This window comes from Cryphonectria parasitica (assembly GCF_011745365.1).
Source record: "Cryphonectria parasitica EP155 unplaced genomic scaffold M406scaffold_1, whole genome shotgun sequence".
Taxonomy (NCBI): Eukaryota; Fungi; Ascomycota; class Sordariomycetes; order Diaporthales; family Cryphonectriaceae; genus Cryphonectria; species Cryphonectria parasitica.
This window is the reverse complement of record NW_024468909.1, coordinates 7,280,092-7,299,854: the sequence shown is the minus strand read 5'-3', so window position 1 is coordinate 7,299,854 and position 19,763 is coordinate 7,280,092. Positions and strand designations below refer to the sequence as shown.

The 19,763-nt window shown below is 47.9% G+C and overlaps 10 protein-coding genes across 10 annotated transcripts; 5 read left to right on the top strand and 5 right to left on the bottom strand.

Annotated features, from left to right (window-relative positions):
* Positions 1–555: 555 nt before the first annotated feature.
* Positions 556–1,652, top strand: M406DRAFT_34527 (uncharacterized protein; the record flags this gene model as incomplete). The annotated part of the gene is made up of 2 exons (XM_040922061.1): positions 556–736; positions 1,534–1,652. Coding segments are annotated over 2 exons (300 nt in total), but the record flags the coding sequence as incomplete, so codon positions are not given.
* A 104-nt stretch (positions 1,653–1,756) lies between these two features.
* On the bottom strand, positions 1,757–2,587 carry M406DRAFT_248648 (S-adenosyl-L-methionine-dependent methyltransferase; the record flags this gene model as incomplete). Its single annotated transcript, XM_040916548.1, has 1 exon — positions 1,757–2,587. The coding sequence occupies one exon, from the start codon at positions 2,585–2,587 to the stop codon at positions 1,757–1,759; it is 831 nt and encodes a 276-aa protein (XP_040782382.1).
* Positions 2,588–4,433: 1,846 nt separating this feature from the next.
* M406DRAFT_33841 (uncharacterized protein) lies at positions 4,434–6,011 on the top strand (the record flags this gene model as incomplete). The annotated part of the gene is made up of 1 exon (XM_040921347.1): positions 4,434–6,011. The coding sequence occupies one exon, from the start codon at positions 4,434–4,436 to the stop codon at positions 6,009–6,011; it is 1,578 nt and encodes a 525-aa protein (XP_040782381.1).
* Positions 6,012–6,287: 276 nt separating this feature from the next.
* On the bottom strand, positions 6,288–7,175 carry M406DRAFT_33063 (uncharacterized protein; the record flags this gene model as incomplete). Its single annotated transcript, XM_040920547.1, has 1 exon — positions 6,288–7,175. The coding sequence occupies one exon, from the start codon at positions 7,173–7,175 to the stop codon at positions 6,288–6,290; it is 888 nt and encodes a 295-aa protein (XP_040782380.1).
* An 835-nt stretch (positions 7,176–8,010) lies between these two features.
* M406DRAFT_32919 (uncharacterized protein) lies at positions 8,011–9,239 on the bottom strand (the record flags this gene model as incomplete). The annotated part of the gene is made up of 2 exons (XM_040920405.1): positions 8,011–9,032; positions 9,089–9,239. 2 exons carry the CDS (start codon positions 9,237–9,239, stop codon positions 8,011–8,013), a joined length of 1,173 nt encoding a protein of 390 aa, XP_040782379.1.
* Positions 9,240–12,190: 2,951 nt separating this feature from the next.
* Positions 12,191–12,772, bottom strand: M406DRAFT_67720 (uncharacterized protein; the record flags this gene model as incomplete). Its single annotated transcript, XM_040925089.1, has 1 exon — positions 12,191–12,772. The coding sequence occupies one exon, from the start codon at positions 12,770–12,772 to the stop codon at positions 12,191–12,193; it is 582 nt and encodes a 193-aa protein (XP_040782378.1).
* An 866-nt stretch (positions 12,773–13,638) lies between these two features.
* Positions 13,639–14,676, top strand: M406DRAFT_354853 (uncharacterized protein). The gene is made up of 2 exons (XM_040923009.1): positions 13,639–13,747; positions 13,814–14,676. Exon 2 carries the CDS (start codon positions 13,827–13,829, stop codon positions 14,373–14,375), a length of 549 nt encoding a protein of 182 aa, XP_040782377.1. The 5' UTR covers positions 13,639–13,747; positions 13,814–13,826; the 3' UTR covers positions 14,376–14,676.
* Positions 14,677–16,199: 1,523 nt separating this feature from the next.
* On the top strand, positions 16,200–16,832 carry M406DRAFT_326790 (uncharacterized protein; the record flags this gene model as incomplete). The annotated part of the gene is made up of 3 exons (XM_040920128.1): positions 16,200–16,380; positions 16,574–16,677; positions 16,812–16,832. 3 exons carry the CDS (start codon positions 16,200–16,202, stop codon positions 16,830–16,832), a joined length of 306 nt encoding a protein of 101 aa, XP_040782376.1.
* A 273-nt stretch (positions 16,833–17,105) lies between these two features.
* On the top strand, positions 17,106–17,870 carry M406DRAFT_354851 (uncharacterized protein). The gene has a single exon (XM_040923008.1). The coding sequence runs from the start codon at positions 17,317–17,319 to the stop codon at positions 17,578–17,580; it is 264 nt and encodes an 87-aa protein (XP_040782375.1). The 5' UTR covers positions 17,106–17,316; the 3' UTR covers positions 17,581–17,870.
* Positions 17,871–18,104: 234 nt separating this feature from the next.
* Positions 18,105–19,441, bottom strand: M406DRAFT_248568 (HET-domain-containing protein; the record flags this gene model as incomplete). The annotated part of the gene is made up of 3 exons (XM_040916540.1): positions 18,105–18,647; positions 18,725–18,877; positions 18,998–19,441. Coding segments are annotated over 3 exons (1,140 nt in total), but the record flags the coding sequence as incomplete, so codon positions are not given.
* Between the last annotated feature and the right edge of the window lie 322 nt (positions 19,442–19,763).

Below are 19,763 nucleotides of genomic sequence, written 5' to 3'. Positions count from 1 at the left end.
ATGTTGAATCCTTCCCTGTTTTTCCGGACAGTTGTTCCGGGTGTCCTGGCGGGTGACCTGCATGTTGGATGAGTCATAACAATAGAACTATACAAGTTCTAATGAACAATGCAAGTATTTACTGCCTTTGAAGCTACTCAGTATAGAAGATTGAATACTTAGATTAACAACTGAAGAGCTATATACTGGATTCATCTAATGGTAATAAATGTGTTCTTATATATCTAGCTCTTCAGTTCTAACTAACCTGACTATGTTATGATTCCTCATAGTCATTTCTCCGAATATGTTGACTATGTCCATAGCCAACATAGTTGCGCTAGCAACCCTAACCCGGGTTACGTAATCCTGATTGGTACCCAACGTTGGGTTATGATACCTGGTTCCTTGGTTGGTGGGGCCTATCCTGTGACCTGCATGTTGGATGGGTCATAACAAGAAGGCACGCTAGAGGATGGTACAGATAGTAATCAGCTCCGCACAGATTAGCAAATTAATTTACAAGAAGTGTGATTCTGCTCGGAAACCTTCGTTAATATAGCTACATTGGATGTTCAGAAACGGTATGTGATGGGTGAGGATGATGACGAGCTTCATAGACTCGGTGATCAGCACGCCGTGTTGAAGAGCGCCATGGGAACTGTGGTACTTGCCCCTGTGAACTTCTCTACGCCCGGCCTACGCATTTTAAACTCTGGAACAGCAGACGGTACAGCGCCAAAATGCCCTCCCCCAAGTAGACAGAGATCACTGACGAGCTGCATTTTAAACTAGATCTGTAGCTGCGTAAGCTTCAAGATTCTGTTGCGAGCTTTTCCTACCAGTATATAGGAACAGAGTGTGTTATTTTAAGTATTTTTTTTGGTCCTAAGTACTTTGGAAAATATCATCAGATATTCATTTCCCTGATACAACGCACCAATATATTTTTTTGGTTGAGCATCGCTGACTAAAACTAAATAATAAAAAAGTATTGCAGCAGCTTTTTTCCCAGAACTATCTACAACTAGCATTGTATTCCAGACGCAGTTCATCACTCAAGACTGGTCCAAGAACTGGTTGGGCACTTTCGACTACGTGCACCAACGATTGATACTTGCCGGTGCTGGCCACACACCCGTAGTCGACTGCGTACGCGGACTCGTGCAGCTTGTGAGGCCAGGAGGGTGGATTGAGCTCGTCGAGGCAGACTTCAGCGGAGATTCTCCCAATGGACCAGCTGTACAGAAATTCGAGGCCATGATGCATCAGTTTCTGGATTTGGTTGGCGTAGGATTTGAGTATGGTCGGCAGTTACAGGCCCATCTGAAGCAGTGCGGCGTTGGCGTTGTGAGGGAGGAGGTATTTATGGTTCCCTACAGGGCAGCTTGTACTGATCCGGAGGTATGTAGACGGAGCATATCCCACTTGATGAAGGCTTCCAAAGGACTCTGGGAAATTACTCATGGTAAGTTCGGCCGTTCCACCCCCTGCCCAGGAAGTTTGTAGCTAGATTGCTAATGGGGACTGTGTCTATCACATCAGGCCCGTCAGATAGCAATGAGTTGGAAAATTTTCTGTGCGAGGCTAAAGAGGAACTGGTGAATCAGGGTGCTTATTTCAAAATGGTAGCTGTATGGGGTCAAGTTGGTCCACCTTCAAAGCCAATATGATGTATCTATCACAGCTTTCAACACGAGACCGAAAAGACTTTATCAGACAAAAATGAATGAATATTTTATACAAGTATCAAGTAGCGAGCACGGCTTCAATATGCTTACTTCGTAGCGACAGCCACACACGCGATCATCTTCAATACAGTCTCTCCCTGTTCGTTCTTAGAGATGCCATCTCCACTCTTCAACTGCTCGACAATGTCATCAATTACCTCATTCCACTTGTCTTCATCATTCTGAGACCATCCACTAGGCAGCGTGCCCAAGTAGCTCCAAGCCAGTTGCGCCCAGCGCTGGAGATCCGGAATGCTCAGATAGCAGTCTTTGGTTGAACACGTGATATTCTCGGGTTTGAATCCACCTGCGGTAAGCGCCTTGCGTAGGTCTGCTTCCTGGAAGCCCTCCAATGGTAGCAACGTTGGCATGGGCCCGTCACGGCCACGAGAGCGCCAGTGGGCATGCTGAAGAGCGTCGACGTGCGGCATGAAGATCCAGATAGACGCGATGGCAGTGCCACCAGGCTTGAGGGTGCGATAAACCTCCTTAGCCGCAGCGTCATGATCGCCGAGACAGTGGAAGGCGAAACTAGTGAAAGAGTATGTGAACTTGTCCTCTGGGAAGTCAAGCTCCTGCGCCGACATAGTGGCGGTTGTGACAGGCCACTTGTTCTTCTCCGCCAGCGCTGTTACTCCCTGGACGAACTGCGGGTCAATATCGGTTGCGAAGATCTTTGTATCTGGCGGCGGTGGCAGAGCCAGGATGGTCTCGGTAACCGCTCCGGAACCGCATGCATTATCGTGGATCACCTCGCCTTGGGCAAAAGAAGGGATCAAGCCCAGCATGAACTTGATTGCCTGCTCACTGACATCACCCTGGAGCTCGGCTAGGTGCTCGGCTTGGTACTGGGTAATCTGTTGAGTTTGGAAAGCCATGATGGTGATGATTGTGTACGGGTGTAGAGTCAGAGTCTAGGTCGAAAGATGGAGAAGCGAGAGTTAGTGTTAACTTGTTGAAAAGCCCTGCTTTGTTGCCGTGGGTTCCGGGATATAAGTAGCCGTTCCGCTTCTGAGCCCAATGGCCGGAAGTACCTTAGCCAAGTACCTTTGTAGAACCCATAGTTGTTTGGTTTCCCCAACTTGGATGTGTATGAAGTTTGAAATACCTGTACTATGCGTCTAGGCCTCATGACTCTAGAGCAGTTCCGAACATTACCATTTTGAATGTGAAAAGATTTCGTCGATCAGTACGGCTGAGTCTACACGCAGCGCGGACGGCGGCAAGGTTCACCAAGTCTGTCACGATCTACACACATGGCACGGATGAACTCGTAGCAGGTCTGCGCGAAGCGCAAGGCAACAAACAGCGATTCAAGATCGACAATCGTCGCATCAAACGAATCGAGAAGAGCTCAGGGTTCGCCGCTGCTGTATTACACCTGGAAGGAGATAACTGCGTCACGGAAGGCTTCCTTGGACACAAGCCTCCACGGAGCCGAAGGGGGACTTCCACAAACAACTTGGCCTGGACATGAATGCTATGGGTAACCCTGTCATCAAACCCTTGTTCTGTGAATCCTCAAGGAAGGGTGTTGAACCAGAACTAGAGCGCTGTCGCCCTCGAAAGAAAAAAAAGAAGGGACGAACAGCTGCCGAAGCAATGGGCAAGAGCTCGTGCAACCCAAGCGTGCCTGTACAGATGAGGACAGCAAACTAAGGCTACACGGGCACAAGAACAGGATGAAAAACCTGTCTTAGACCTGTTCAAAGGGTTCAAAATTGAAAAGAAGAGAAAAGGATGCTTGATTGTTGCCTATAGCTAAAGAATTTGAAAAGTGGGTGGTATCCTTTATATGTATGAGGACCCTTGACCCACTATACTCCATGTCCTACGGACTACCACCCTGGCCACCACGACAGTGTCTTTGTTGGCGGAGATGGAGCGTCTCCGATCAAGATTGCCCCCCAAGCTTTCTTCTCGGGCTCGGCGGCAGCAGCGGCAGCTTGTGCTCAGATTCAAGCCGAAGAGGCGAACCAGCCGTGTATTTTCTAAGCTGAAGTTATGGCCTGGTAAGGTGGAACTAAGTGCATTTTCAGGCCTATAACATATTCTATTATGTAATTTCAATTATGATGCTAGCTGTTAAAATCTACCATTACTGGACAACTACCACTGGAAAAATCCACTATCACTAGAAACAGACTGCTGTGGAAAATTTACGATTCTTAGAAATCTATTACTGTTAAAATTAAATAATGCTCAGTTTGAACAATAAAATTAGATTTTAAAATAATACCAATTCTCACTAGTGGTGGATTCCCAAGAGACACTATCATTGACAATGCTCTAATCAGGTATATGCTGTCAGAAAGTCCTAACCCTACACCTAACCACTTACAGAGATACTAGGGTAGCTCTGCTTCGCTGCTATCCCTGCCATCCCATCCGGGCCCGGAATCCGGGCCCCGACCGGGCACCGGTTATTGATCAGACTTGCCAAGCATAGTCAGGATTTCGACCAAGATGATGTTGAACCAATTTTATTTAGGGAAAAACCTTCAAAGTCAATCTACTCTGCACTATCGTCGCTGGTCTAGTTCACGGCCTAATATCCTTCCTTTTGCATAATTAGTTGACACGGACCCATTGCGCTACTGCTTAATAATGTCTATGCTGCAATCTGACGAGACTCCGCAGACCTCACCCAATGAGTATCCGGCCAAGAACGAACTCGCAACTCCACCTGATGTCATCGCCAAATCTTCAAAGGCATCTCGAGGCATGCAGTTCTGGCTCATCATGCTCTCCGGATGCCTTATGGATTTTTCCACAGCCCTAGACGCTACCATTATCACGACCGCCCTCCCCAGGATTACTACTTATCTCAGTGGAGAGGCTGAATACGTCTGGCTTGCGAATACCTACGTATTCGCCTGTACGGCAGTCATGCCTTTTGTCGGCCAGATCTCCAATATTGTGGGCCGTCGAATGCCCATGATCCTCTCGGTGGTTCTGTTCTCCATTGGGAATGCCATAGCCGGCGCATCTGTCAATTCAGCTATGCTGATCGCGGCCCGGGGAGTTACTGGTCTTGGAGGTGGCGGCATATTCGTTTTGAATGATTTGATTATTAGCGACTTGGTGCCCGTCCGGGAGAGGGCAAAATTTCTTGGCATTCGCATCGCAATTGCAACGATATCAACGATAATCGGTCCTGTGTTGGGTGGGGCTTTAGCCCAGTCATCATGGCGCTGGGTCTTCTTCGTTAATCTACCGTTTGGCGGGATTGCGCTTGTCATCATGGTCCCATTCTTGCGCCTCAAGACTAAGGACCAGCCTTCATGGGCCAAGGCGATTGTACGTGTCGACTTCCTCGGTAATGCCATATTCATCACCTCAATATCAGCTATATTACTTGGGTTGATCATGGGTGGCACACAATATCCTTGGTCGTCCTGGCATATCATCGTGCCCCTGGTCCTAGGTTTTGCCGGCTGGGCTCTATTTCATGTCCACCAGGCTTCTCCAATGTGCAAGGAACCGAGCATGCCGCCTTTGCTTTTTGGCAATCGAACCTCGGTCGCCTGCCTTGCTTTGACCTTCATCTCAAACAGCCTACTGGAATGGATCGTCAATTTTCTGCCCATCTATTTCCAAGCCCTTAAAGGTGCAACTCCAATGGCTTCTGGCATCGATGTACTGCCTTTCAGCGTTTTCTATGTTTCCATCGCTGTGATAACAGGTGGCCTCATGTCCAAGCTTGGGACATATAAGCCTATACACTGGGTGGGGTTTGGCGCAACGTTACTAGCATGTGGACTGCTCGCCATCTTGGGCGAGAACTCGTCTCGTGTGGAATGGGTTTGCTTTCAACTTATCCTAGCAATTGGTGCTGGCTTCACAATGATCAGCATCCTTCCTGTTATCCAAGCCAGCGTACCTGATTCCTACTTGGCCACTGCAACTAGCACCTTCGCCTTTGTACGTAACTTCGGCTTCGTCTGGGGTATCACGGTTCCTTCCATCATATTCAACGCACAAATTGACAGAAACTTATACTGGGTCCACGATGATTCCATTCGCCAGCAGCTGAGTCAAGGAAGGGCTTATGGGTACGCCGGAACTGGCGAAATCAACTATCTCACACCCGTTGTGAAAGGGCAGGTCATCGAGGTTTACGAATCAGCGCTCAAGGCCTTGTGGGAAGCTGCTGCTGCAATGGCGGCGGTAGCATTCTTGTTGGTATTTCTGGAGCAAAATTTGGAGCTGAAGATGGACATGAATGAAGACTTCGGAATGGAAGAGAAAGGGGTCGGCAAGGTAGACCATACCATCCAGGAGCGGCCTGGCACCATGTAATTAAATACAAGCTCAGACCGATAATCTATTGCTTGTTTCCTAGAACTGAAAATGATGACAATTTTGTTCCGTCTCCAGAATATCTTCATGATTGTTATAGAGCGATGCTCCCAACGCCTTAGTCATTCCATAGTGTAATTAGCGCTGCAGTAATCCGAAGATTCTTAAGTACACAACGGGTTTTATGCTAATAAGAGTGGTGCTAAGTACAGGCCTTGAATAGGAAACAGTATCTATATCAATTGTTCAGCTCCTTTACAAGGTCTCTTTTGCACACTATTCTGCTACAATATGCGACCTGTTAACAAAAAGTGAACCAACAATTAACATGATCAGAGACGCTTCAGTAATCTGAGCAGCAATATAAAAGATAACACCATTCACTGTAAAGTAAGCCTGGAGAGATCCAAAAACAAGAGGGCTCAGAATACTACCAAGCATTTCCATTGCTGCTAAAGCAGCAAGGAACATTGGTCTTTCCTTGCGATTGAAATTGCTGGCGAAGTAGGCTTTAATGAAAGAAGATGCAGGCAAGCTGAACGATAGGAGTACTGTAGCAACATAAAGATGCAAAGCTTCTTTGGCCAATCCCAGAACTGCTAGTGATGCTGTTTGGATGGTAAGTGAAATGCAGGCCAGAATAAGATCTCTCCGCTTCGTGCCCGCAAGTAACCCACACCTTGAGTGAAGACATGCCATAGCTCTAGGCCCAATATACAAAGTAGTGAAAACGTACAAGGCTGCAATAGAATGGGCAATCGAGATAATGAAACCATTCTCCTTGCCTGTGAATCCAAAACGTACAGATGTGTAGATCAATAAGCAAGTAAAGATGTAGGACTGGACAAGGTTGTAGCTGAGAAGACTCAAGCTAATGAGAAGATGCGAAGGCTGTTTTTGGAATGGTTTCAGTGGTGATATCAGAATAGGAAGCCATTCAGTACTCGAAACAGTACAGGTTTCTTGGCTTTGACGCCCTTCTTCCGTGCTTCCAGTCACTTGCTGGATCTGTGTGTTGCTTTGGTCATTTCTTACAGTATTGGAGCCCAAGCAAAGGTGCAGGTAAATTATACAGAAAGCAAAGAGGGTGAGAGCTATAAAGATACTAGTAGTAAAGCTCCTGAAAAGACCTGCTATAAAAGGGCTGATAGACATCCCAATCATGTAAAAGGCAAGCGAGTAGCTTATCAGGAGCGAAATGCTTTGCCTGTCACTGTTGAGGGCATATATCGCATTCAAATTGAAATGGAGGAGATTGTCGGATGCGATCCCTTCGAATATTCGACTAGAGAGTGCGAGATAAATATTTTCGACCAGGACTGGCATAATCCATATATCAGCACTTTATGACTCCCAAATGCTCGTCTTCACAGCAAGAAAACACAAGGACTTACCACCGATAAGCAGCATTGTTGGGCTCATTAAACGGCAGAGGATCAGAGCATCAATCCGAGTTTGAGATTGGCACTTGCGAGCTTCTGTAGATATCCTAAGGCGACTACTCCAAGGATATTGGCGATGCATGTAGCGCCGGCGACAACCTTTGTGTACTTGCTTATCTCCATTCTCTCACAATTCTTCGGGTCTCTGCAGAGAATGATCGCATAAGCAAAGTAGGCTGTGGCAGCTGTTGAGACCATCGCGAGGGCGGCAAATAGCGCAATCGGGACAACACGCTTGGGTGAAGAGTTGCTCGGGGGGGAGCTGTCACCGACGCGTGATCCGTCGCTGCTGATAAGGAGGGCTGCAGTATCATCTTCGTAAACAATAGTGTCCGACATTCTGCAGCTAGAGTCGCGACCCGCAAGTAGCTAAATCAAGTTTCGAATTGTGTTGCTTAGCTTAATGCCATTGCATAATTATATGCTGTGGTAGCTTTGCTTTTAGTAAGTAGGTAGGGGAGCGTGTGGAGACTACTTCTGTGTAGCAGGAAATAGTTGCTGATTATATGCTTCGGGCCCCGATCTCACGCTGACTGATTCCCTGAGGGTAGTCCAGTCTAACAATCTTTGTCCAGTATCGGCCTGAAATCCAGAGCTTTAACCCAAGACCTCCGAAAATCCCAGATCTTCTCTATTCGGAAGCCTGCAAGTTCAGCCAATGCTCGCCACTGTTCTTCTGTCCGCTCCTGGCCATTGGCAGTCATCATCATATTGATATCTCCATACTGACTCAGCCGACTTGAGTGGTCGTTGGACAGTATAAACTCCAAGACGACTAGTCTGCTTTTAGGCTCTAGAACAATGCTCTCCCATACCTTCTTCAGGATAACTACTGCCTGAGGCTCCTTCCAGTCGTGGAGACACCACTTCATGGTGTACACTGCACAGGGAGGGATTGACTTGAAGAAGTCTCCGGCGATCAGATTACTATCATCGAACTGATCTTTGACATCGGAGAAAGGGCCATCATCCCGGGAAAAGGGCCGTGCATGGTCGATGATGTATGGCAGATCGTAGATACCCCCTTGTAGAGTGGGATACTTCCTCGCCAGGCCGGCTATAAGTGAGCCGCTGCCACCCCCAATGTCAATAATAAGACCATTGGCAACCTCTTCCCATGGGTAGTCCTCGAGTATTCCTGGCATCTGTGCAGCTGCTCCCCCTCCGAGTGTCCGACGCAACTGCGGCACCCAACCCTGGCGTCGGAAGCAGGAAAACATGTCCTCATCAGTATCGTAATTGATCTGGGCAGCCCATCTCTCTGAATCTCTGCCAAGTGAAGCAGGGATCCCCCTAGCAATATCATATAATTGGGCATTGTAAAGCGTAACCCAATTGTGCCACTGGGTCCAGTGAGCTGTGAGCAGAAGAGAAGAAGCCGGGCTATTTGAGTAAAGACCGGTCGAGTCATCGAAGTTGAAAATGCCAGCGCTGCAGAGTATACGCAATATCTGACTAAGTCGATCGCTCCGAGAATGCGTTGCTCGAGCCAGCTCCTCTAGTGGTAGAGGGCTTGCATCCAGAGCATCGGGTACCCGCCTCTGCACTGCTCCCAGTAAACACTGCGATCTGATATAACCTATGTTTACAGAATAAGTAATTGATTCAAAAGATATACTCGGCTTTCAAACTCACCTAAAAAATGATCCGCGAGCACCGAAGTCGGTGAGTCCAAGAGTAGCTGGACCCTATGCAACAGGTCGACAGAACGGGCGGCCTGCACCATGATTTCCTTGTCAGGAAGTTCTTCGTTGCTGTGAAGACTTTCAGTCAAATATGGCCTCATAACTTCCAAGCGCTGAAACTAGCGTGTAAGGTCTTGATTGAAATCACGCAAAAGGCGTACAAGATCCGAAGCGCAATTCGGGTTGTCACCGGCGAATGAGTGATTTTGCTGAGCCATATTCTTTTCGGGACCTCGTAGTAGTCACCGTGTCTGTATTCAGCAAAAGTTACTCATAAGTTCCATCCTTACTGCTGGGGTGGGATCTGATATCAATCAAAGAGATTGCCCCTCGTTCTACGGCAATTTCTCGAGGCTTCCCGGATTCGCTAAACCCAGTAGCCGGTCGGTGACACCGCAGCGGTGGCTATGCTACTTAGTACTTGGGGCAGATCGGTCACCAAGTCAGGCTATACAGATCAAATCATACATCCAGCGCACGATGATGACAAGAAAACATTCTACACTTCTCTCTGCACTTTGATTTTCATACGGACCGTTACCTCCTTGTCAGCACAGTCTCGAAAAGAGAATGTGATCCCGGAAACCAGCACCGGACAATGTCCAAGATCGGTGTGGAGGCCCCCTTCCGGCTTTTCTATTACCAGTAAATCAATACTCGACAGTAGGCTTTATTATTCTCTTAGGATTGTAGTCATATCCGCGAAAATAGCCTGTCATTCTTCAGATTTATTTTGAGATTGGTTGCTAGGCTCGCATTTTCCGACAGTCACCACCACCACTATGAATACCAAGATCTCTAGTCATGTTCTGAAGGAACCAGATTCATCCATCATACCGCATATCCTGCTATGGGTCTGTCAACTCATTGCCCTCGGGGGTCCAGTATTCAGCGGTCGGCGGGCTCTTTTCAGTACCCTCATCATCGTCTTAGCAATTTACTTCAACTCTCACCCCTACTTCACTGAGAACTTCGACTTAGCTCAACCATTCTCGCTTGCTTGGTCCTTCTACTTGGCTACACTCTCGAAATTACTCTTCTCGGGATCAGCGGGGCCGGGCTTACTTTTGGAGAGTCGATCAGCCGGACCGCGAAGCACAGTCGTATCATGCGTTCGGGCTGCCAAAAATTCGCTGGGCAGCAGCTCTGATGTTCAACCAGCGTGGAATTCGGTGGAATCACCAGATCCAAAAAATACCTCCGTCACCACGTATAAGCAGGTCACGCTTTTTGACAAAGAAGTTCACGAACTTTATCATATGCTTCGTCGTAGCAGACGTCTTCTACGAGCTACACCGAAGAATGAATTTCTCTAGTCCAGATATACATATCGTTGGATCATTTGGCCATAAACAAGCCACCCTCCGCCACCCTCATCTAGTCTGGAGTTTGTCCAAAGCAGTCTCATTTGGAGCACTGCCTTATTTTGCCCTCAATATGCAATACGCTCTTGGTGCATTCCTGTCTGTTTTGCTCCGGCTGAGTATCCCAGAGGTTCAACCAATACTTTCACAATCTCTCGCCCATTACCTGTGCTAATTTGTTCCGCAGGATTGGCCTCCCGCTTTTGGATCACTGCAACATTTGAAGACCGTGCGCTCTTTCTGGGGCTCTTTTTGGCACCAAATTCGGCATGTACGTAATTACTTTATGGCTAACTCAAGTAACATGGCCACTATTGGTGTAGCGTTCTTCTGATTAAAGCTTATTACTAAAGTTCTTTTTTGTACTGCAGATGCTGACGTCCTATACTGAGAACATTGCAACGTTCTTTGGCATTCCGCACGGCTGCAATCTGTCCTCTTATACAAAGCTCTACCTCGCATTCCTAATATCGGGGATTTTTCATGCTTTGGGGTCGCTACACTTGCCACGCCCATCTGATGTGACAGCATCGGAGTGCTCTTCAGGATATGTGCTCTTCTTTGCTTGGCAGGCGGCAGTGATAACCATTGAGGATTTCGTGCTTTGGGCGGCACGTCAATGGTTTGAAGGGTCTTGGAGTCTATATGACGAACAACTGTGTGCCATACTTGGCTACAGTTGGGTCCTTTTATCAATGTGGATGAGCATGCCGCTGATAGGAGATGCTGTTCTCAAGCTTCGAGTCGGAACCGGCTCCTTCTCACCATTTCTACTCGCAAGGCCGTTGGTGGAGGCGTGGGTACCAATTCCTGCTTGATACGATGGCCCACGTGCGAACGGATGCATGTATGGATCCGGATAAGCAGATTGATCAGAAGGTTAGGAATGGATGCTGATGACAAAGAATTTTCAGTCTCCCTCAGTTCTAATGAGAATTACCTTTGCTGAATATATTCTTAGTCCGGCTTTCCCTTTTGAAAGTTTATCATTCTTAGAGCTGTAGTCAAAATTCGAAATCATTTACGTCGAATAATTCATCCCGCTTATCTAAGCACAATCTACTGGTGATTAATCAAGCTTACCTAGCCATATTCTCAATGTCTGTATTTAGTACTATTCTTTCTAATGTGAGTCCCTTATATATCTCAGTAGTTACAAGATATTGCAGTGCTAATTGATTACATGCAAGCTTTGAGCAAGAAAACAGAAGATATTATAATTTCACAGAAAGTGAGAAATCTATGTTCAAAAGTAAGAATATTATCTAATCATACGCTCGACTTTAGTCTCCACTATAAACGCCGTAAAATAGCTTGATGAAGATTAAAGGCTTTGTTCAGTAGTTTGGGCTATCACTTACGTTCTCTTAAGCTACATCTTCTCGCAGGCAAAGTTCCTCTGATATATCAATCAATTGTGCTACTCAGTATTTATATGACCCTCCTGAACGCCAAATACATAACGAACGACAAATACTGTACAACGATTCACTATACGCCATATGCTCTCTGCTAAGATCCCACACGTCTGAAAACTCTACTTGGCCTTGTTTCCCTGCATGAAAATCTAGTCAAGCCTAATATCCTTAAACAACCCTCTTCTCTTCTTAGCACAATAACATCCGGTCCCGCCGATCATCTCTGGACAGCCTCTCTCCCTTCCCCGTACAAGAAAATCCACAGCCCAACTAGTCCTGAGCCAACGCTCGGAATGCGGCAGCACCTGGAGTACCCGCTTTCTTCATCACGGGAATCTCATCTCGCGATGTCTTCTTCGCCGCCTTTGCCTCCCAGGTTGTCCAAGTGTAGGATGGTCCTTTTGTCCCGTCCTTCTTCAATTGGTAGAAGGAGGTGATGGATGACAGAGGGATCTGGAGTTTTGCTGCCCATTCCTCTTCACTAGCATGCGTATACGGCTTGTTTGCCGCCTTATACGCTGCTGCAACCTCGGTGAAGCTTGATGCGATACTGCTCGTGTCGATGGTGTAAACCCAGCAGGGCTTGTCTACAACGCTTGATTCTCCGACTGAAGTCAAGGCTGAAGTGGAGATCCACGGGTCCTGCCCCTGCCTATGTCCCTTTGCGTACTGCTTCGACGCGTGCTCAATGAGGGTGATCTCCGAGTTGGTGCCGAAGCTCTTGAAGCCTCCAGCAGCTTTGATCTTGTCAGGGTTGCGAGTATCAGCTCGATACACAGGGTTTGGCACGGTAGTAGCCAAAGCAACACCCAGTAGCGCTGCGAGGAGAAAGAAGAAAGAGAATTTGGCCATTGTTCAATAATTTTGGAACGTTTTGTTTGTTTTGTTTGAATGTTGTAGGTTTGTAAAGATTTCTTTGATAGGTTGTAGATGCCGAAAGAGGTTGTGAGGAAGATGTTGATGAATTATTAATGTCCTAGATCCTGTCTAAGAGGGTCGGAAACTTGGTATTTTATAGCAGGTTTCTTCCCTCTTCGAGCCAGATGATAGTCATGCTCATATTCAAGACAATAATGCTATAATTCATTATCGTCAGATGGAGAGGTGGGAGTGGGAAGAGAAGTGAGCCTATTGAGGGCTATGGCTACGATCATGGCCTGCTTACAGGGTTGAGCTATAAGCTTAGTATAGAGCCGAATCCCCATGTTAACATCAATTCCCTGTCATTCGCTGCCTTGATAATCGTAATAAACAAGATCTAGCTTAGAGAAAGATAGCAGCAGCCTTGTTGATAGACCAGGAGGCTGGCCCACTCGGTATTATGTGACATTCCCCGCTATATTATTAGACGCTGACTAACTAATGATCTAAGTAAGCTTGCTTTACATGCATTTAACTTTGAGCACGAAGGAGCATCGCTGATATAAGCAGAGTTGACGTTTCAGATCTCGCCTCACGCGCTAGGATTTGGGCAACCAGGCCAACTTGGCGTAAGCGCCAAGAATTAAAGCTGTGATCAACGTGATTACATGAGGCCGAAAGGAGTTGGTGCGGCTAAGTCAGCCGCGCGTATTTTTGGGTATGGTGGAGATGTTATATGAAACGGCGGCAAAGGCAAAGTCTGAGTCATCCATACCTGGGTTTCTTAAAGGCTGGCAACATCCCGCCATTTCACACTCGAATAGCTAGCCTTTGTCTTTCTCTTCATCGATTCTTCCGACTTGCTTTCGTGCACTCATTCGCGAGTGCCGTGTCTTCGACTTTCCCCTCCATTAGCCGTTCAAGCAAACCTCCTCTTTATTAGCCAGATTCGGCCCAGCTCTACGGGTTCGTACCACCCTCGGAACATAGTGAAGGTTTCAATGCTCGTAGCTAATGGATTGTGCAAAACAGTTCACAGATCAACATGCGTGCTATGGAGAACCCTGCGACAGCCTTCTGGGGTCTGAGTATCAGCGACGCAGACTTCGCGAAGCTCAAACGCGGTGTCAGGGCTCGGGATATGGATGACAAATGGGTCTTTATAGCCATGACGGATGAAGAGCTGGCGGATAAAGAGACGACTGAAGCGACGACAGATGAAGTGCCAACGGGTCAGGAGACGATAGAGGAAGAGCTAGAGGAGGAACCGACGACGCCCCTGTTTGATGAAGCTTTGTTGCATCAGGCTGGTGACATATCCATCCGTCGAACCTGGACAAACTGGGAGCTCTACAGACTTGCTATCAAGCCAAGCGATGGCAGCACCAGTGCGAAAATTGAGTCCATCACCTGGGAACAGAACCAGGGTACCCACACCTCGGAAGAGCAAGCTAAGGTCGACGCTGTCCTTCTATGCAGATCAATCGCTGAGTGCGATCTTACGGAGGCGCCGGACTATGATCCCTCACAATTTTCGGATTCTATTCCGAAAATTGCTGTGGATAGCACGACTATTGTGAACGGTACGAACTAAGCGCTATAGGGAGGGGATGAATGGAGCTTCTGGGGGGCTGCGAAGTCAAGCAAGTCAGGAAGTCACGGCGCCGCCGACAGCTATGTCAACTGGGCAAATTAACTAGATTGATTCGTTTATTGCTCCCTAAAACGCAGCGATGCAAACTCGAGATGAAGACTTTATTTTCAAAATTGAACGATTTCTAAGGTTAGACTTCAGTATTCTAGATCAACCATTTTTGATATTTTCAGATTCTGTCCTGTTCTATGCTGAGGCTAATCGAGACACCTATTAGTCACCAAATACAAGCAATTATAATAATAGAAGGAAAAGTGAAAGAAATAAAATGATAGTATTAGTATAACACTGCTTAGCTTGATCAAATGTTAATAGTTGTCGCTAAATTTTTTTTTAGTTCTCGACCACTCGGCTCCACATGTATTAATTATTCAAGTAATCATCTCCAGCTTCGTCATGTTTCCTGCGCGACTGATATGAAACGCGTGCGTGGAGAAGTTTTCCTGCGTCGATGAGATTAACTGATTTGATGTGAGCGTAGTGATCCTGTAAGGAGCTTGGAAGCCGTTTAGGAAAGGCTCGCAGGCTTCTGAGGCTCGGCAGTCAAACGCAACTTACGTCTTACCAAAATAAGTTACCGCCGGCGAGAAAGAACGCTCTTCTGGGCACCAGCTTCGCCGCCTGAGATAGGAATCTGGGACCAGGTTCTTCTAGAAGTCAGATGGGACCAAAAGAAAGCTCTTGCTTCCAATCTCTTTTTCCACTGCGGTGATATGATAGTGGGGTTGAAAACAGCTGAGTTGCGAGTTTCGTAAAGCTCACCCTCGATGTCTTTAGAGCCATCTGCTGCTAAGGTTAAAAACGAGGCTATGTAGACCAGGCTCATACACCCAGTCGTGGCTTCTCAGTCTTTTTGGGAATCCTGAAGAATGTAGCGGGAGTCGATCTAGGGGTGTTGGGTGCCTAAGCGCCGGGTAGCATGGACGGCGTCTCGGTGGTAGCCTTTCTAGTTCAATTCCATTCTTCTCATCCGTTACAGCTACTCCTAGCGGTTTTGTACCTGTGAGATGAGCTTGAGAACGCTGATATCCAGGAGTCTTGTTACTAATCCCCCAGCAATAACTTAGAGAGATGTAATGGCATCTTTGACAACGTTGTCTCGAAGCTGCAGGTGGCTGCGATTGCTATGACCTTTGTCAATATCTACTAGTATTATCAGAATATAATCATTGCGCTTTGAAGTGGACTTCATGCAACTGCAAGTTTTCTGACAAGTAGTGATCCATCGAGTGATCTGATCCCAACACTTATCCGATGAGGTTGTGATGGATGTAACAGATTTGATGAGGGAGTTGGCTACTTGAGATAATCAAAGAACTTATCCAAGTGGACTTTCAATCTCATTGAAACGAGCTTAGCAGCATCAGAAATGTCAGAACAAGCTCAAATCAGTTTTGTAAAATTCAGTTGAAGCTTGTTGGGTTTGCTGTTGCCTAAAGTGGAGAATACTCACGCTATAGCCACTCAAGCTATTAGCAGATTCAACAATTAATTTGATATTCTGTGCTATTGTGAGTTGTCACTGCGCATAGTCAAGCCAAGCATCTTGTCAACACTGGTCGACTACTCCAGAGGTACGGAGCATCTCTGGACAGACATTATCATCCGATGTCTACAAAACGGCTTGGTCAGCAATCCTATATGATTGGGGGGAGCCGCACCAGGCGTCGCTGCCCCTGCCCCCAACTAGACGCGGCCGCGGTGAACATGGCCATTCCACAGCCGCGAGCTACCGGGTAGCACTGCCAGCAACACTAAGCCGCAATGTCCATCGATCCTGCAGCCAGCACCATGCGCGCAAAGGAGCGCCTTCTCGACACTGTTCGCATCATCAACGACGAAGCACAGATCCCGGTGAACAAGCTTGAGCCAAGCAACAATGTAGCCTACGACAGCGAAAAGGACCCTAGAGCCAAGACGAGGGAGAACCTGAAGAGAGCACATCGTAGCAGGCGCGATGCTAATCAGAACATAATCCGCCTCGCGTAACGGTGACCGGAGGCCTTACTACAGCAAGTCTTACATCTAACGCTGGATGGCATGAGCAAGAGACAAGGTCTGAGGAGTTCAGCAGCCTTCTTATGCCCCAAGTCACCGCGACCCACCGAAGGTGGTGCTATGACCGCCGATTCTTCCAGTCATCTCCGAGCCCGAGACATACAGCTGGCGGGTGGACAGGACCCGCTCTACGGACCGTGCCGCCATTCGATACGACTGCCAGTACCCGTTCCTTCTTCGAGAGGTCAGTGACAGTACGTATAAAATCATCGGAGATTGCTAAATCCACGGCTTGATGGATGTCGAATCATTCAAGGACGAGTACGAGGTACTAGACTTGGTAATAGTACTAAGTAATAGGCTTATAGCACTTCGTAGCGAGGGACCGAATATGATTAAAATACTTGTCAGGGTCGTGGCCGGTTGAGTTGGACTGTCCTTAAGCTGTCATTCAGCGCAGAATATATTTGGATGGAAGAGGGAGCTATATCGGACGACGAAATATTGGTTATCGATGCGCTGCGACTGCGTCCCATTTAGACAGATGCTCATTTTGGTCCGATTCTTCCTCTGGAATCCCCTTGACATCTCTGACCACACCGCAACATCATCGCTCAACGGACCCACCTGACAAGCACAAGTCTTGAAATGTTGCTACGAATAAGACGCGGATTCTCAAGTCCTATTGTAATTTTGTTCTTCTGGAAACGAACTAAGTAATGCAACAAAGAATGCTATGCGGCTTTATGTCAAGTAAAATGATTCTGTCGCACGGCGCCTTTCTCGTCGTTCGTCTTCCCACACCATTTCTCCATCCATAATTCCATGAACATAAGCGTCGCCCACCACTTTGAAGCAAACCGGATGAGCTTCGTCGCAAATCATGAACTCAGCTCGCTTGGGATTCTGGATCCCAGATTCCGTTTTGAGATCGATTTCATCGGTGTCCGCCGCAATCAGCTGCCGAACTGTTGTATTTCTGCACCGCCTCATATCCGAAGATGGCCTCATGATGATGGGTACTCTGCTACCGACAAGGATGAAAACGCCGTCACCCAGTTTCATTGACCTGGGCCCAGTTCCTATATACCCTCTTTGGGTTCGGAAGAATTTCCTTCCGCTGGATGCGCAATCCACCGCTAGCTGAAAATCATTCTTTCCCTGCTGGTGATCATCATCCGCCCCTATGCTCTCCTGCAGAGTGCCTCCTATGATTGACGTCCGTCGATTGTTGGAGGGATCAACCCTACGACGCCAGCTCCGATATGCTCGTAGTCCTTCGCTGCCTGCTCTGCGAAACTCGCCGCGAGTTTCCTCTACCGGCCCTCCTGTCTCGCCAGCAAAATATAATGAGTCTGCACAGATCGTACGCCAGAAGGCGTCTCCGAGATCGCCGCTGTTCACATACTCGTCGTTGTCCATCCAGTTGAAGCTGCTACCCCACTCGGCAGCTGTCCTCTGCATCAAGCTGCCCTGCGCTTCCGAGCCGTCCGTCAATGTGCTTTGTAGGATGCTGCTCTGAGCTTCCGATCGTGCAGCCCCAATTTCTTGCGAGTCCTTCCCCAAAAAGACCACGCGGTCGACATAATATCCGTGCACTTCCAGTAGCATGCCATCGTGAAGCCGTACCCGCTCTCGCACGCTACCGGACGCGTCGTACAGAGTAGCGTTGTTGAGCCTGTAGTGCTCGTGCGGCTCAGGAGGGTGACTCCAGTCAGTAACCCACGACGGCGGATTTCCCATGTCGATGTGGTTTCCCAGAGTACCTGCGAGGATGGCAAGAGATTTCGAAGTCTCGATCAGCCGGACAGTGGTTTCCCAGAAAATACGCCACGTCTCGAGTCCATAATCTGGCAGTAGAGGTGCTTGTAGTCCCCAGGCCTTGACGAGGCCCACGAGCGCAAATACCTTGTCTTTCCTATCGCTTGCATCGCGGTCTCTAAATTTCCTGAGAGCTGGCAGCAGGGCGAGCGGTTGGTAAGGATTTGTCCAGTTTCTCCTCGTGCTGTCAATCTCGGTAACCATCCGGCAAAAATGCCCGAGAGGCCCTCCGTATGTCAGGTACGATATAGAGCCCAAGTTCTCAGAGACCCGACCGTTCTCATAACACTCTGCGGCTCTGGAAAAAGCTTCCCATGGGATCGACATGTCGCTATAGCAGACCGTTGCTCTCTGTGCCACCACAGTTTCTTGAACAACCCATACCCGACGCCACTAAATATATATGTCACATGAGTTAGCAGTTTGACATCAGGAGATGTTTGGATAGTCACAACTTGGCTGAAACGTACCCAGGACTTCTGCATAATGGCATTCAGACCCCGAATGATAGGTGGCGAGTGATCGAGATGCCGCAGGTACCAGATTTTGGAGGCCAGCACACCTTGGGACAACATTGATATGACGCAGAAAGCCCCATATATATCAATCGCGTCAGGTGACAGCTTCTGCTTTCTCGCTGCCAGTTGAGACAAATATGAGTCCAGCTTGTCAACATCCCTCTCATCGCCGGTGAACCTGATGCGCCTGCCTACGTCTTCGCTATTGCTCCCGCCTGGATCCACGGACTCGCCGAGGTCATCGCCGCGGCCGCGGATCCCTAGCCAGATGATAACCTCGCTGCTGCTCGCGTATATATCACGCATCATACCCACCTGTTGCGTACGGTCGGCCTCGTCAGATTGGTCGATGCACAGCGAGTCGACCCAGAGGACGACGGGCTGTGTACGCTGTCGCACTCTGCGCAGAGCATTGTATAGGTTGGCCTTGATGCCTACGACGGTCTCGTTGACGGTAATGATGGCTCTCTCGCCCGGATTCGTCTCTCCCCACGTATAGGACAACGCATTGTAGTGGTTCCTCGCAATCTGCAGAGTCGACTCAAAGAGTTCGCATTCGAGACCGGACGACGTGGCCGGCAGCAGTCGGACAAGCCGTATGGTGCCGGGCGGTAATTTGCTGTAAAGAGGTTGCGTGTTGAGCCGCCTCCGGCTCTTAACTCCGAACATTAGGATTATTATTTCATTTAATGATAGTGAAGCTGTAAGATTGATGCTTATCAAGACTCGCAATTAAATGGGGTTTCCTAATGAAGTCAGCTGTAATTCAGCATGAGACAACCCAGCTCTCCTTGTGCGGGGTAAGTATGTTGCCTGACCAGGGACTTCTTGAGTAGGATTGAAAATTGGCTTGTGTACTTAAGTAACCAGCTGATTAATCAGGTACTAACAAGCTGAACCGGGTTTCGATTTGCTACGAATTTCTTAGCTTGCTTATACACACTCATTAACGTGAGAGCAGCTAAGAATTGATTAAGCTTTCTTGCAAATG

Coding starts and splice junctions, on each gene's coding strand:
- M406DRAFT_354853 (XM_040923009.1), top strand. CDS start 13,827: ATGCGTGCTATGGAGAACCCTGCGACAGCCTTCTGGGGTCTGAGTATC.
- M406DRAFT_354851 (XM_040923008.1), top strand. CDS start 17,317: ATGAACTCAGCTCGCTTGGGATTCTGGATCCCAGATTCCGTTTTGAGA.